The sequence below is a fragment of the Lemur catta genome, chromosome 7 (assembly GCF_020740605.2).
Source record: "Lemur catta isolate mLemCat1 chromosome 7, mLemCat1.pri, whole genome shotgun sequence".
Classification (NCBI taxonomy): domain Eukaryota; kingdom Metazoa; phylum Chordata; class Mammalia; order Primates; family Lemuridae; genus Lemur; species Lemur catta.
In genome coordinates, this window is record NC_059134.1 from 21,331,786 (window position 1) to 21,346,820 (window position 15,035).

Consider the following 15,035-nt stretch of genomic DNA (forward strand, 5'->3'; position numbering starts at 1 on the left):
GTGAATTCACCTGCCTAGGTCAATCTAAATCAGGAGTTTTACATTAAAATTTTCCCGTTGTTCAACAACTTGTTCTTGTGAACTATTCTTTCTGGTCAGAGAGCAAAACAGGTGACTCCCCAGAGCACTTGCACCTGCTGCGCCTCCCAGGGGGACAGATACCAAGGCTGAGAACTGCACCTGCAGTAAACCATCCTCCCACCAGGAGTATTCTGGGGTTGAGAGCTCTCTTAGGAGCAGGGTAGACTGACTTTCTTAGTCTCCCAATCTGAATTCATCCAATATGTTTTTAAGAAGTACCTGAAACTATGAAATCTTTGTTTTCCAACAGATTGTGACTTCTCTGAGTGTAAGGACAAGCCCATGCCCACCTCTGGATTCCCAGCACCTAGCACAGTACTTGGGTATCACAGCAGCCCAATAAACGTTAAAATGCATACTCTCTGTTTGAAATGGATGGGAAGAATCTACTGGATAATTGGCCAAAAGTAGAGTCAGTTACCAAGAAACAAAATCTTTCTCTGTGGAATTGAACTGAAAACTTATATGTCCACCATTATGGCTAAACAAACCCCATGCTTTGGAATGCTTTACAGCAGTAAACAAGGAGGTGAGTCACACTGACATGAAAAATGCTCCATAATTTATTATTACTTAAAAAAATTGCAAACAATAATTGTATAACATTTTATGGTTTAAAAAAAGATAAAAGCTATTATTATTATTAATTTTTAGAGACAGGGAGCTAGTGTTGCCCAGGTTGGAGTGCCGTGGCACAATCATAGCTCATTGTAATCTACAACTCCTGGGCTCAAGTGATCCTCCTGCCTCAGCCTCCCAAGTAGCTGGAACTACAGGTGCGCACCACCTCACCCAGCTAACTTTTAAATTTCTTTGTAGAGGTGGGATCTCACCATTTTGCCCAGACCGGTCTGGAACTCCTGGCCTCAAGCCATCTTCCCACCTCCACATAAAAGGTATGTGTTTCTGCCCAGCCGGTGACTCACAACTGTAATCCTAGCACTTGGGGAGGCAAAGGCAGGAGGATCACTTGAGCTCAGGAGTTCAACACCAGCCTAAGCAACAGTGAGACCCCATCTCTACTAAAAATAGAAAAAGTGAGCTGGGTGTGGTGGCATGTGCCTGTAGTCCCAGTTACTCCGGAGGCTGAAGCAGGAGGGTCGCTTGAGCCCAGGAATCTGAAGCTGCAGTGAGCTATGATGACCCCACTGCCCTCTAGCTGGGGCGACAGTGAGACTCTGTCTCAAACAAACAGCAAACAAAACCCCCCCTACGTTTCTGGAGAGATATTTATGTGTGTGAAAAGAAAAGGCCTGACAGGTTACAGACCACTCTGATAACAACAATTACTTCAAGAGGAGAGAGTGGGAGGTTGTGTTGGTGTCAAGATTAAGCTTTATCTAGAATGAATTTTTTCCGAGATTACATTTGTGTGTTATTTGTGTAATTAAGTTGTGTTAAAATTTTAATTGAATTTCTCTTTATTTCTACCAACTTTTCTGTTACCTAAATATTCTTAAAAGAAAGAACAATAGACTCTCGCTGGTACTGCCAGTAGGCTTCCCTTCTAAGCAGAGACACCCAAATATCTCTCCACCTACCCCACCATGAAAAATGTAGAGAAGGGAACAGATTAAAGTTCCTTAAACAAGCTTGGGTTTGACAAAGTCCGGGCCATGACAGCCAGGGCCTTCAAGAGAGCCTTCCGTGAAGGGAGGCCAAGGCATCGATTTAGGGAGAGAGAGAACAGGCGACTCATGTCCATTCACATTTAAGAAAAGTGCGTTCTCCAAGGACCGCGCACATTTCTATGGAGCTGTAAGGTAACAGAGGAGCAAGTGATGTGCGTTAACTCCATGATAGGAGCAGTTAGAGAACGGAAGGTATGCAAGGTCTAATGGAACAGAAATAGGAGCTAGTGCACGTATGCTCAACCAGTTATAGCCTCACAAAAGTATCTTTTGTAGCACTGTACAGTTTGGAATATTCTTTCTCATACAAAAGGGGCTTAGAGTAAGGAGTCCAGGCCAAATTCTGCCACTAAAACATTGGTTATCTCCGGCCCATCGGCGAACATTTTTTTGCGGCTTAAGTTTCCTTAATGAAACAGAGAGCAGTTGGGGCAGACCAGGCTCGAACCGCAGCCATTCTGTCTATCCAAAGCCAAGGGCAGCTCAGTATCAACCAGCTAGCAAGCGCCCCTTTCGCGTGCCTGCGGACGGGATGCCCATCACTCCTATTCCTCGCTGGGACTCCCTGGGTGACCGGAAGAAGAAACGCGATTGTGGGACTGACCGTGCGCCCCACTTGCTCCAGGCGCGGGTCACTCCCGAGCCCCGGCAGTGATGCATCCCCAGCACTGAGGCCGGAAAAGGTCCCGCGGACGCCCTGGGGCCGGCGCTGGGGAGGAGGGAGCGGAATGCGCCGGCCCCGTGACGTGGTCCAATGCCCGGCGGGCGCCGGCAGTTTCTCCCAACTGGCGGCCTGGCCCCCGCCGCCCCGGAGTCGGCCGGAGCGGAGGAGGGGGCGGGCCCAGGACGTGGCCCAATGGGAGCGCGCGCCGGGCGGCGGGGGCGGGGCCGGGCGCGAGGCGCAGGGCCGGCGGCGGAGGCTCCAATGAGCGCGCGCCGCGTCCGGGGCCGGCTGGTGCGCGAGACGCCGCCGAGAGGTTGGTGGCTAATGTAACAGTTTGCAAACCGACGGGAGTTGTGAAGGGCGCAGGCTGTGGGGCGCGCTGCCGGCCTCGTGGGTACGTCCGCGCCGCGCTTGTACCCGCGCTGGGGCCACAGGAGCGGAGGCAAGAGGTAGCGGCGGTGGGGATGGAGATGGGGGCCGGCCACCCCTCCTAGGGGAGACGGCGTGCTAGCTCCGGGGGCGGGTCGGCAGCGGGAGTGAGGGCCGCACGGACGCCGGTGCGCTTGGCCACGCACTGTGGGCCCCGCAGCTCGGCCCTTAGGCCGGCCCCACGCGCCAGGGGTGGGCCGGGATCCGCTTCCGGGAGTGGGAGCCCCCGCCTTCGTCAGGTGAGGCTTAGGTGAACACTGGGTACCCGATACCCTTCCCGTGAGGAACCTCGCTGCTCCCGGCACAGTGTGTGTGTGGACAGCCGGGCTGGGGAGTCGGCTGGGGAAGGGGAGTGGGCGGGACAACCCGCAGGGATGCCGAGGAGGAGACAGGCCCTTCTTCCACCCCAGCCACCCCCAACGTCATCACCTCTCAGTTCCCGTCCAGGCCCAGCCTGGCTTTCCCCAGCAGCGGAGAAGCTCCAGGTGTGGGGAGTAGTTGAGCCCTGGGCGGGGAACCCTGGCCGCACCCCAGGTGTCTTGAGGACAGACTAAGTGCTACTGTGCGCCACTTACTGCCTGTGCAGTGGACGGAAGGCACTGGTCTCTTGTGCTGGTACCTTCTCTGTTTAGGCATGTGGTGTAGCTGAGGACCCGTGGTGTTTCGCTTGGGCCTTTGTGTGGGCACTTTGGGGGATGATTAGAGAGTGGTTTGTACTCATCAGGAGAGAGGGAAGGAGGTGTAGGCTGCTCTGCCCTGTGTGAGGATGGCATAGGTATGAATTTTACAGGTTCTCCATTCTGGGATGTGGTTCTATCTCTTTCACTAAGGGCATCCAGTTACAAGTGGTTTTTTCCTTCTCCCCCAGGGGCACAATGGCAACCACAGTCAGGAGGCAGAGGCCAAGGAGGCTAGCCTGTTGGGCCGTGATAGCTGTGCTCTTGGCAGACCTGCTGGCACTGAGTGGTACGTACCCCAGCAGAAGGATTGAAAGAATACATGAGCGAGTGATACGTGGTGGGAAAGGGGGCATGAGGCTCCTACTCAGAAGTCTCGTGAATTGCTTTGCGCAGGCTTTTTTCTTTGCCTTTTTTTGTTTTAGTTTCTCCACGGAAAGTGGTATGCTTTGATTAGCGGGGCCTCAGGAAGGTAGGGAAAGGGGGCTAATTGATAAACCTGTTTTTCCTCCAGACACGCTGGCAGTGATGTCTGTGGACCTGGGCAGTGAATCCATGAAGGTGGCCATTGTCAAGCCTGGAGTGCCCATGGAAATTGTCTTGAACAAGTGAGGGTGGCCCCAGTGTCAAGGGTGGGCAATGAGGGAGTCTGGGCTCCAGGTGGGTGTGCGCTCTTCATAGACCAACAGCTGACTTTGGTGTCTGAGTGCATGTGCGTGTGTGTGTGTGTGTGTGTGTGTGTTGAGGCTCCTGCATCCACACCCTGCTGCAGGCATCTGGGCCCAATGTCTCTTTTCCTTAGGGAATCCCGGAGGAAAACCCCAGTGACTGTGACCCTCAAAGAAAATGAAAGATTCTTTGGAGACAGTGCAGCGGGCATGGTAAGCTAGCAGCTCTCCTTCCCAGAGTGGTGGGCAGAGGAGAGGAGGTGGTAGACCCCAAAGTCTGTTTCCTTATCAATCTCTGTCATGTAAGAGATAGCTGATGGTGGGCTTGACAGCCTAAGACTCTGCTCCTTCACCTCTTAGGCCATCAAGAATCCAAAGGCTACGCTACGTTACTTCCAGCACCTCCTGGGGAAACAGGCAGATAACCCCCACGTGGCCCTTTACCAGGCCCGTTTCCCGGAGCATGAGCTAAGCTTTGACCCACAGAGGCAGACTGTGCACTTCCAGATCAGCTCGTGAGTGTTCTGTTGGAGAAGGCAGGCTCAGCAGCCCTGCTGTGCTCATCACTGCCCTGTGTTCATGATTGTTCTGCCTTAATGCCTGGCTGTCCTTGTCTCCACTTACCCTCTCTCCCCTCAGGCAGATGCAGTTCTCACCAGAGGAGGTGCTAGGCATGGTTCTCAATTACTCTCGTTCCCTGGCTGAAGATTTTGCAGGTGGGTGGCCAAGTCAGCCAGTGGTGGCCAGGCTCCCCAGGATTTAAGGCAATGATTCTCAAACAGGAGCAGTTTAGCCTCTCAGGGAACATTTGGCAATGTCTGAAGACATATTTGGTTGCCACAACTGGGGCATCCAGTGGGCCGGGGCGATAGAGCAAGACCTTGTCTCCAAAACAAAATAATATCTGCCCCCAAACGTCAGTAGTGTCAAGATTGGAAACCCTCATCTAAGATATGGAGCTGGTGGGACCCTGTTCTGTTGTCCTCTGTAGAACAACCCATCAAGGATGCAGTGATCACCGTGCCAGCCTTCTTTAACCAGGCTGAGCGCCGAGCTGTGCTGCAGGCCGCTCGCATGGCTGGCCTCAAAGTGCTGCAGCTCATCAATGATAACACTGCCACTGCCCTCAGCTATGGTGTCTTCCGCCGGAAAGATATCAACACCACTGCCCAGGTGAGCCAGGGAGGCCTCCTGACCAGACATACAGGGTGGCTGAGTCTGAGGAGGAGGTTATGAGGCCCATTTTGCATCTTGTTTACATGGCTGGCCCTTGGAAAAATGCAGCAGCGGTCTCCTCTCAGCCCCTGTTGTAGCTGCTCAGCTTTACATCGAGAGGCAGGCAGCCCCTTGGAGGCAGGCATGCCCCCTGCAGCTTGATAAGATTCCTGTGACAGTTGCTTTAATGTCTCTACAGAATATCATGTTCTATGACATGGGTTCCGGCAGCACTGTGTGCACCATTGTGACCTACCAGACCGTGAAGACTAAGGAAGCTGGGATGCAGCCACAGCTGCAGATCCGGGGAGTGGGGTGAGCAGGTGCTGGGAGGAGGGCTTCTTATTAAGACCCTCGGCTCAGGGGGTTCTTCTTGGGGAGTGAATGCTTCACTCTCCTGCTCCCTGCAGGAATGCTTTCCTGGATGAAGCATCAGTCATCGCGGGGGACCACTCACAAAGAGTAAGGGAAAGATGGAGAGAAGAGAAAGGACAGTTTGGGAAGATTGAAAGGCAGGGAACTTCTTGAACTTAAGGAAATCCACAAGGCTGCAGGCCATATGTAGAGTGTCAGATTCAATCATTTTTTTGATCTCCTGTCATTTACAGTTTACTTAAATGACTTGTGGCTGTTGTCTTAATTCTTGAACCCATCTTTTCCTGTCTGTCTTCACCATTACCACCCTTGTCCAAGCTACTGTTGTCTCTTAATCTGCAGAAGTAGAAAAGAGCTGCCTGTTGCTAGTGATGTCTTCTTTCAGTTCTTTCTCCATATTGCAGCCAAAGGGTTCTTTTTAAAATGCCAATTTGATCGTGACCTGTTTCTTTAAAAAACGCTTCAGTGACTCCAAAACTTTCCCTGCACCTGTCTCAGCCCTGCCTCCCTCGGCTTATCTCCAGCCCTGAGCCCTCTCTTGCTCTTTGAGCCCCAGCGATACTTGCCCTCCTTTGGAACTTGTTGTCCTCTCTCCCACCTCAGACTGCTTACAAGCACTGTTCCCTCTGTTCAGAACGCTCTTTCCTCTCCACCTAGTTAACTCCAGCTCATCCTTCAGCTTTCAGTTCAAGCATCATTTTTACAGGGAAGCTTCCCTGGACATCCCTCAATAGCTCAAATCTCCCATGCACGTATTCTTCTAGCATTGTCTACCACACCTTTATAATCCACGGGGTGGTTATAAGTTCACATTTATGTATTTATTCAGCTTTTTGGCAGCAGGGACCCTGTCTGTCCCCACTTCCCCCCGCCACATTTGTGTTCCCAAAGACAAGAACATAATTGATGCTCAGTAAATACTGTTGAATGATTGGGTGGATGAACTCTCACCATGAGATGTCAGCTGTGCTACGATGAGTTGAGGACAGAGTGTGTGTCCACACTTGGGGCACTGGGGTGAACAAGGTCCCCCAAAGCAGGAGAAAGGTGCCATGTGAGGATGAGAGTCAGGCTCCTGTACAAATTTTGCGACCCTATGTGTGCCTCACGTTTTTTTCTTCTCCCTTTTCTGAATAGGTTTGACCGTACCCTGGGAGGCCTAGAGATGGAGCTCCGGCTACGTGAGCACCTGGCTGGGCTTTTCAATGAGCAGCGCAAGGGCCAGAGGGCGAAGGACGTGCGGGAGAACCCTCGTGCGATGGCCAAGCTGCTGCGTGAGGCTAATCGGCTCAAAACCATCCTGAGTGCCAATGCTGACCACATGGCACAGGTACCTGCATGTGCTGGTTTGAGGGCAACCCTGTCCCACCTAGAGGGTGGAGGACACTGCTATCTATCCGCTGGGCTGCTTGTGCCTGACATGGCCCATTCTATTCTTCACGTTGCTCTGCCATCCTCCCAGAGTCCTGTTCCCTTGGTTTCTGTCCTGCCCACCCAGAGAGCAGGACCTGGGTGAGAACTGACATCCCTCATCCTCCCCTAGATCGAGGGCCTGATGGACGACGTGGACTTCAAGGCAAAAGTGACTCGAGTGGAATTCGAGGAGTTGTGTGCAGACTTGTTTGAGCGGGTGCCTGGGCCGGTGCAGCAGGCCCTCCAGAGTGCCGAAATGAGTTTGGTGAGGGGGAAGGGGGAGGGGGTGCTGCCCGGCGGGGAACAGGGTAGGAGACACACAGGATGTCAAAGAGTCGGTGCTGAGGAGGAGGGTTAACTGTGTGCTGTCCCACCCCTCATTCTTACCTCCTCTGCAGGATGAGATTGAGCAGGTGATCCTGGTGGGTGGGGCCACACGAGTCCCCAAAGTTCAAGAGGTGCTGCTGAAGGCTGTGGGCAAGTGAGTGTGGGAGCAGGGGCGTCAGGCCTAGTTCTGCCTGGGGCAGGGCTGCAGGGCTGAGGGGAGGGAGTCCAGGCTGGGTGCTCCAGGGTGGGCGGTGCTGAAGCTTGGGACTTTCCTAGGGAGGAGCTAGGGAAGAACATCAACGCAGATGAAGCAGCCGCCATGGGGGCTGTGTACCAGGCAGCTGCACTCAGCAAAGCCTTCAAGGTGAAGCCCTTTGTAGTCCGAGATGCAGTGGTCTACCCCATCCTGGTGAGTAAGCCTGACTGATCAGGTGACAGACAGGCTGCCTTTGCCTCTCCAAGTGGGATCTTCCCTTCTGCTTTAGCCCGTACCTTTATCTTTCTGCTAAGAGATGTCCCCTGTCCCCCACCTGAGAAACCTGCCCTGGTTCTCCAGCATGCTTTCTCTCTGCCTGCGGGGCAGGTGGAGTTCACACGGGAGGTGGAGGAGCCTGAAGGGGTTCGCAGCCTGAAGCACAATAAACGTGTCCTCTTCTCCCGGATGGGGCCCTACCCTCAACGCAAAGTCATCACCTTTAACCGCTATAGCCATGATTTCAACTTCCACATCAACTATGGTGACCTGGGCTTCCTGGGGCCTGAGGATCTTCGGTGAGGGGCGGGGTGGGCAAGGTGGGAGCTCCAGGGGGAGGGGGAGGCGTGGCTGCCAGATAACCCAAGGGGTGTGGGAGGAAGTGGGGCACACAGGGCTGAAACAGGGGAAATGGGCTGCGGGGTTAGAGTTAGGTTGTAAGCAGCTTCTTTGGAGAATGCTTCTATCCTCCTGAGTGTGTCTTGGGGGAGGTGCCTGACATCTGTGCATCTGTGTAATCTAGAGTTGGAGATGGGCTGGGTGGGTCTTCTTGAATTCCTCTTTCCTTCTCAACCAGGGTATTTGGCTCCCAAAATTTGACCACAGTGAAGCTAAAAGGTGTGGGTGAGAGCTTCAAGAAGCATCCTGACTACGAGTCCAAGGGCATCAAGGCTCACTTCAACCTGGATGAGAGTGGTGTGCTCAGTCTAGACAGGGTGAGCGAAAAAGGGGACCCCAGGTGCAGGGCAAGGGCGTAGGCCCTGCCAGCCTTTTCCAAAGCAAGTTCCATGTGGTATTAGGACATGATCACCAGAAAGGGTTTGAGAATCAGATAAATCTTGGCTCTAAACAGAGCTAAGCAGTGATCTGGTGTGGGCCACCTCCTAGGGTGTAAATGCTTATGGGCATTGTAAATTTCTTAGAGGGAACTATAGAATGGCTGAGGAACCCATTTTTGAAGAACGGTTCTGGGGATTAGTGTGTTTTAGAATATACTGTGGGAAGTGACAGCTCAGACTATTAGTGGGTGGAGAAGCGAAGAGCTCTGAGGGGAAGAGGGGCTAGGATCCTGTGCTCCGAGGGCTCACAGTCAAAGCAGGTGGGTGACCATCCATGAGTCCTTAGAAAAGTCAGGTGTGACTCGTCCAGCACAGCTGGGAGGCATGGGGTATGCAGGAGCAGACCCCACTGCGGTAGGGTGTTTGTGGAGAAAAGGTGGCTTAGCCTGTGTGTTTCTTCACTTTGAACCTGTTTTCAGGTGGAGTCTGTATTTGAGACACTGGTGGAGGACAGCCCAGAAGAGGAATCGACCCTTACCAGTAAGATGAGCACGTGCACGATGCGTGTCCGTGTGTGTGTGCAGTTTGGGCAGGTGGACAGGGCATTGCCCCTGGGTGGGGAGGCAGAGTCACTGCTATGGTCCCTTTTTGAGTCTCTGGGCTTTTTTCTCCCCTAGAACTTGGCAACACCATTTCCAGCCTCTTTGGAGGTGGTACCACACCAGAGGCCAAAGAGAACGGCACTGATACTGTCCAGGTGAGCCCAGGACGGAGCCAGAAGAGCATGGGGGAGGGCATGTGGTGGCAGCAGGGATAGGGAGTGGGGGTGAGCCTCCCCCACCTCTCAGCCCATGCCAAGTTAGCTGTACGCTCCTCGGGCTCCTCTGGGCTCTGAGCAGTTCCCCGTGCCCACGCTCCCAAGGCCCACTCCCCTCGTCTCCAGGTGCGCTCCCTTTGTCCAGCTAGACTGTTGCAGTCCACACAGCCCACTGACTGCTTCCATACAGTTGTCACCTGTCTACCCCAAAGCTGTATCCTGGGCGGTGCACACCTTCAAAGCAGAGCCGGGGGCTCCACCATTGCCGAGGCCAGGCCTGACCCGTGGTCTCTGCTCGTGATTGTCACTCGGGCCTGTGATTGCTTCCCAGGAGGAGGAAGAGAGCCCTGCAGAGGGGAACAAGGACGAGCCTGGGGAGCAAGTGGAGCTCAAGGAGGACGGCGAAGCTCCAGTGAAGGATACCTCTCAGCCCCCACCCCCTGAGCCTAAGGGGGACACGGCCCCTGAGGGAGAAAAGGCCCCAGAAGAAGAAAATGGGGACAAGGCTGAGGCCCAGGTGAGCCGTGGGCAGTAAGGCCCGTGTGGACCCAGAGGCCAAGGGAGCGGGCGCCTACTTCACTTCCTGCCCTGCGGCAAAGGTGGAAGGGCCGGAAGGGCTGAGGCTTTTCCTGACATTCCCGACTCTTCCCACCCAGAAGCCAAGTGAGAACGGGGCGGCAGGGCCTGAGGGCGTCCCTCCAGCCCCAGAGGAAGAAAAGAAGCAGAAGCCTGCCAGGAAGCAGAGAATGGTGGAGGAGATCGGTGTGGAGCTGGTGGTTCTGGACCTGCCTGACCTGCCGGACGACGAGCTGGCTCGCTCGGTGCAGAAGTGAGTGAAAACAGCCAGTGTGTGCGCACACTTGTGTGTGTGTAGGGGGGCAGCTATGGGATGACCCCTTGGGACAGAGAGAGCTGACTGACAGGGTCCATGTTCTAACCTGCCCTCCCTCTTCCCTGCCCCTCCTTTGTCCCACAGACTTCAGGACCTGACACTCCGAGACCTGGAGAAGCAGGAACGGGAGAAAGCTGCCAACAGCTTGGAAGCGTTCATCTTTGAGACCCAGGTCAGCAGGCTGGGAGGCAGCACCCCCGGGCCTGGGGCTTGTCTTTTGGGGCATCTGCCTCTGTGAGCCTTGCGCTCAGGCTCACTGCACGCATGCACTTGTCTGTGCATCCCGCCCTAGGACAAGCTCTACCAGCCCGAGTACCAGGAAGTGTCCACCAAGGAACAGCGCGAGGAGATCTCTGGGAAACTCAGTGCCACGTCCACCTGGCTGGAGGATGAGAGTTTTGGGGCCACCACGGCGGTGAGGGGCTTCCTGGGACATGGTGGGTGGGATGGGAGCTCTCTCCTTCCTCTCCCAGGGTCAGAGTGAGAGCTGGGACACGAGCAGACGGAGAGGGCTGCCGGCTGACTCCATGCTCTCCTGTCATCCCTTCAACCTCCCTGCCCCATCCGACTTCCACCAGATGTTGAAGGAGAAGTTGACCGAGCTGAAGAAGCTGTGCCAGGGGCTGTTTTTTCGGGTGGAAGAGCGTAAGAAGTGGCCCGAACGGCTGTCTGCCCTCGATAATCTCCTCAACCATTCCAGCATGTTCCTCAAGTGAGCGGCGCCTGTGTCCTCCTTCTTTGTTCAGTCTTGCCAAGACCACTGACTCCTGTTTCCTGCACCCCAGGTCCCTTTCTCGGGGGCTGATTTTCTCCTCTTTGGCGTCCAGGGGGGCCCGGCTCATCCCAGAGATGGACCAGATCTTCACTGAGGTAGAGATGACAACGCTGGAGAAAGTCATCAACGAGACCTGGGTAATCACTGTGTGGATACTGACCTGGATAGGTAGCGGCGCCCTGTGCCATCCTGGGCTGTGCGGGAGCGGTGGAGATGGAGCCACGGAGCCCCTGCCTCCTAGCGTAGCACCGAGTTGGGAAGGCAGTTGAGCCCACATTTGATTTGTCACAAACAAGGGCCATAGCCCTGAGAGTCATGGGACCGGAGGAGCAACAGAGCCTGTCCCTGTGCCAAGACCGAACGCTGCTTTGGGAGCTGGAGTTTGAGCTGGGTTCAGAAGATGGGCTAGGCCGGGTACAGTGGCTCACGCCTATAATCCTCACACTCTGGGAGGCCGAGGCGGGCGGATCATTTGAGCTCAGGAGTTCGAGACCAGCCTGAGCCAGAGCAAGACCCCGTCTCTACTAAAAATAGAAAGAAATTAGCTAGACAACTAAATGTATATATAGAAAAAAAATTAGCCAGGCATGGTGGCGCATGCCTGTAATCCCAGCTACTTGGGAGGCTGAGGCAGGAGGATCGCTTGAACTCAGGAGTTTGAGGTTGCTGTGAGCTGGGCTGATGCCACGGCACTCTAGCCCAGGCAACAAAGTGAGACTGTGTCTCAAAAAAAAAAAAAGAAGATGGGCCAGGGTTTGGCTAGGTGAGGTGGACCTGTCATGTGAAGCAGAAACTTCTTGGGATGTGTGGGGACCTTTTTTGAGCCAGAACTCAGAAGTCGAGAGGCAAGAAAGGAATACTCAAGGGGTTTGTTCAGCTGTAGCCACTCTGGAGTAGTAGGATATAAGGCAGCAACGAGCAGCTTGGGTTGGGACTCCACTGTGGGAACTGTGAATGCTCTCTGAGGAGTCTGCCCACCCCCGGGGCTGAGGCAGGGGCGGCAGAGTGATTTGCAGTCTGAGCAGGAGCCTCAGGCTGGTTGGGGCAGTGATTGCATCTGGGACAGAGGTGTCTGCTCTCTTCACGGCTAGCTCGGAGCCTATCCTGGTCTCACCCACAGGCCTGGAAGAATGCGACTGTGGCTGAGCAGGCCAAGCTTCCCACCACAGAGAAGCCCGTGTTGCTCTCAAAAGACATTGAAGCCAAGATGATGGCCCTGGACCGGGAGGTGCAGTATCTGCTCAATAAGGCCAAGTTTGCTAAGCCCCGGCCTAGGCCCAAGGACAAGAATGGGACCCGGGCAGAGCCTCCCCTCAATGCCAGTGCCAGTGACCAAGGGGAGAAGGTCATCCCGCCAGCAGGTGAGGCTGAGTGCCTGGCTCCAGGTTCTGCTGGGCAGGGAGAAGGCCACCTTTCCTCCCCCAGCCCCCTCCTGGGGCTACATCTTACTCCTGGTTTCCTTCCAGGCCAGACTGAAGATGCAAAGCCCATTTCAGAACCCGAGAAAGCAGAGACGCGTGAGTTGGGGACACCGTGGTTGGGAACGTGGGTGTTGCATTGGCCCAGGGTAGGCAGACTGGCAGGCACGGCCCGTTTCTGGACGGCCCATGAGCTGAGGGTGTTTAAAGGGTTGTTTAAAAAAAATAGACAAATTAACCAAATGGGACCTATGTCATGAATTATTTACTCGCTGGCTCTTTAAAGAAAAAGTTGGCCAGCCCCTCCCTTAGCCTCTTCCTTCTGCAAGGACTAACCCATTCCTTCCCCACAGCAGGGTCTGAACCAGTGGACACTGAGCCTCTGGAGCTAGGAGGTGCCGGAGCAGGTGAGGGTGGGGCTGGGGCATGCTGGGAAGCCCGGCCGGTCTGAGGGGAATTTCGTAAAGAACTGGGCCAGTTGCCTCTGTTTCACCTGCTGTTACTCCCTTTGCTCTCCCCACACCCCAACAGAACCTGAACAGAAGGAGCAGCCGGCAGGACAGAAGCGGCCTTCGAAGAACGATGAACTATAACCCCCACCTCCCATCCTCCATTCATCTCCACCCCCTTCTCCCACCACCGCTATTTATTAAACATGGAGGGTGGGGGGAGGGGGTGGTCCTGCCCTCAGGGGCTCGAGTCCTTTTCTCTCACCTGTGATTGGAGGTGTGGGGAAGGGAAGGAAGGGACAGCTCTCACTGGTTCTTTCCGAAGTAGTTCTGTGGTTAAAAACTGAAATTGTTCTCTTGCCCAGTCCCACCCCCTGGTTCCCTGCCCATCTAGGCCCTAAATTTGGGGAAAATCACTATTATGTCTTAATTCTTTGCCTGTGGGTAGGCAAGAGAATGGCTGTCAGTGGTTGACTGAGACCCGGTGGTGGCAAGGATGTCCTGGGATACTGCAGAGTCCTCTCTCTTCTCCGGTCACCCTTCTTTCCCTCCTTTCTTTTCCTACTGTGAGAGCAACGTCCCATTCAGGCCAGTGTCCACAGGGCCTCAGTTGCCAGGTTTGGTTTCTGGGTGCCTGTCTATGTTCTTTTCTCCCTCCATGGTCTTCTCTTTCCCTGAACACCCTCACCCACCCATCCAATCCCATCTGGCTCCTCTTCCCATGGTTGTCTTGGCTTCCTGGTGTGAGTTGGGCAGCTCTCTGCCCCTTGCCCGAAGCCCTTCCATCTGGACTGGCTAAAGTCAATGTAGAAGTATTCCCACCTACGTATACAACCCCTAGCGGCCAGAATAGGCAGGGACAAAGTGAAGAAAGGAATCTGCCGCCTCTCCAGTGAGTGTCATTTGTGAGAGCCCTGGAGCTCCCACCTGTGGGCTGTCAGGCCCAGGAAGGCCACCGGGAATGGTGGGTGTGGGATGCCAGCATCCTGCAGGCTCTGTCAAAATCTCCACCTTCCCAGTAGCCTGGCAGCCCAGGTTCCTGTGACTGCCTGCCCCTTCCCTCTCCTGCTGTCCTGCCTTTCCCAGACAGAGCTTTCTCACGTCCCCTGCCCCCCTGGGCTGACCAAAATGTGCTTTCTACTGTGAGCCCCTATCCCAAGACCCTGGGGGAAGGAGAGACCACCATGGTGTGAATGTAAAAATGCCACCTCTTTTTGAGGCAGGCTTTGTGGGTAAAGGACCTAGAAGGTTAGGGCTGGCCTTCCATTGCTCTGCTCGGATGGGGGGTGGGCCCCTACCCACCATGCCGGTGTCCAGGGAGCCCGTCCTCCAGTGTTCCATCTGCAGCAGGAGCCAGGGCTGCCGCCCCGGCCCCAGGACAAGAGCAAACCTAGTTGTGTCAGTCATTTTGTCTTTTCTCTCTCTTTTTTTTTTTTTTTTTGCCACATTGGCAGAGATGGGACCTAAGGGTCCCACCCCCACCCTCTCCACCCCCATGTATGTTTGAGTTCTTTTATTAGCAGTTGAAGCTGGTTGGACAGGTTTGAGTCAAATTGTACTTTGCTCCATTGTTAATTGAGAAACTGTTTCAATAAAATATTCTTTTCTACAGTTTGGGTGCTATGATTTTATTTTTTTAGAGATGGAGTCTCACTTTATTGTCCAGGTTGGTCTGAAACTCCTGACCTCAAGCAGTCCTCCCACCTCAGCCTCCCTAAGTGCCTGTATTGCAGGCATGAGCCACCACGCCTGGCCATGTACTGTGATTTTTTCTAAATGTGTTTATCTCCTGAACATAAGTAATGTTCAGGAAATAATATTTAGTAAAGGAAATTTGGAAGATAGAAGTTTGAATAATATAATTACCTATACTATTACAGCCAAAAGACTATTAACATTTAGTTGAGGTTTGTATACGTAATTTTTTTCAGGGAAACTATCTTGGTATTATTT

At 54.1% G+C, this 15,035-nt stretch overlaps 1 protein-coding gene across 5 annotated transcripts; it reads left to right on the plus strand.

Moving 5' to 3' along the window:
* The first annotated feature begins 2,602 nt into the window (after positions 1-2,602).
* On the plus strand, positions 2,603-14,693 carry HYOU1 (hypoxia up-regulated 1). Of its 5 annotated transcripts, none has more exons than XM_045556320.1 (26): positions 2,603-2,689; positions 3,674-3,771; positions 3,997-4,090; positions 4,285-4,363; positions 4,511-4,665; positions 4,790-4,866; positions 5,142-5,323; positions 5,565-5,680; positions 6,878-7,070; positions 7,284-7,418; positions 7,552-7,634; positions 7,757-7,889; positions 8,064-8,251; positions 8,530-8,668; positions 9,211-9,271; positions 9,409-9,488; positions 9,880-10,065; positions 10,205-10,377; positions 10,525-10,612; positions 10,733-10,855; positions 11,019-11,152; positions 11,268-11,352; positions 12,336-12,576; positions 12,682-12,732; positions 12,987-13,040; positions 13,165-14,693. In XM_045556320.1, the coding sequence occupies exons 2-26, from the start codon at positions 3,681-3,683 to the stop codon at positions 13,224-13,226; spliced, it is 3,003 nt and encodes a 1,000-aa protein (XP_045412276.1). In that variant the 5' UTR covers positions 2,603-2,689; positions 3,674-3,680; the 3' UTR covers positions 13,227-14,693. The 5 variants fall into 5 exon arrangements, with proteins under 5 accessions (XP_045412276.1, XP_045412279.1, XP_045412274.1 ...); XM_045556323.1 differs by having other exon boundaries at positions 2,640-2,825; positions 10,208-10,377; XM_045556318.1 differs by having other exon boundaries at positions 2,641-2,825.
* The last annotated feature ends 342 nt before the right edge of the window (positions 14,694-15,035 follow it).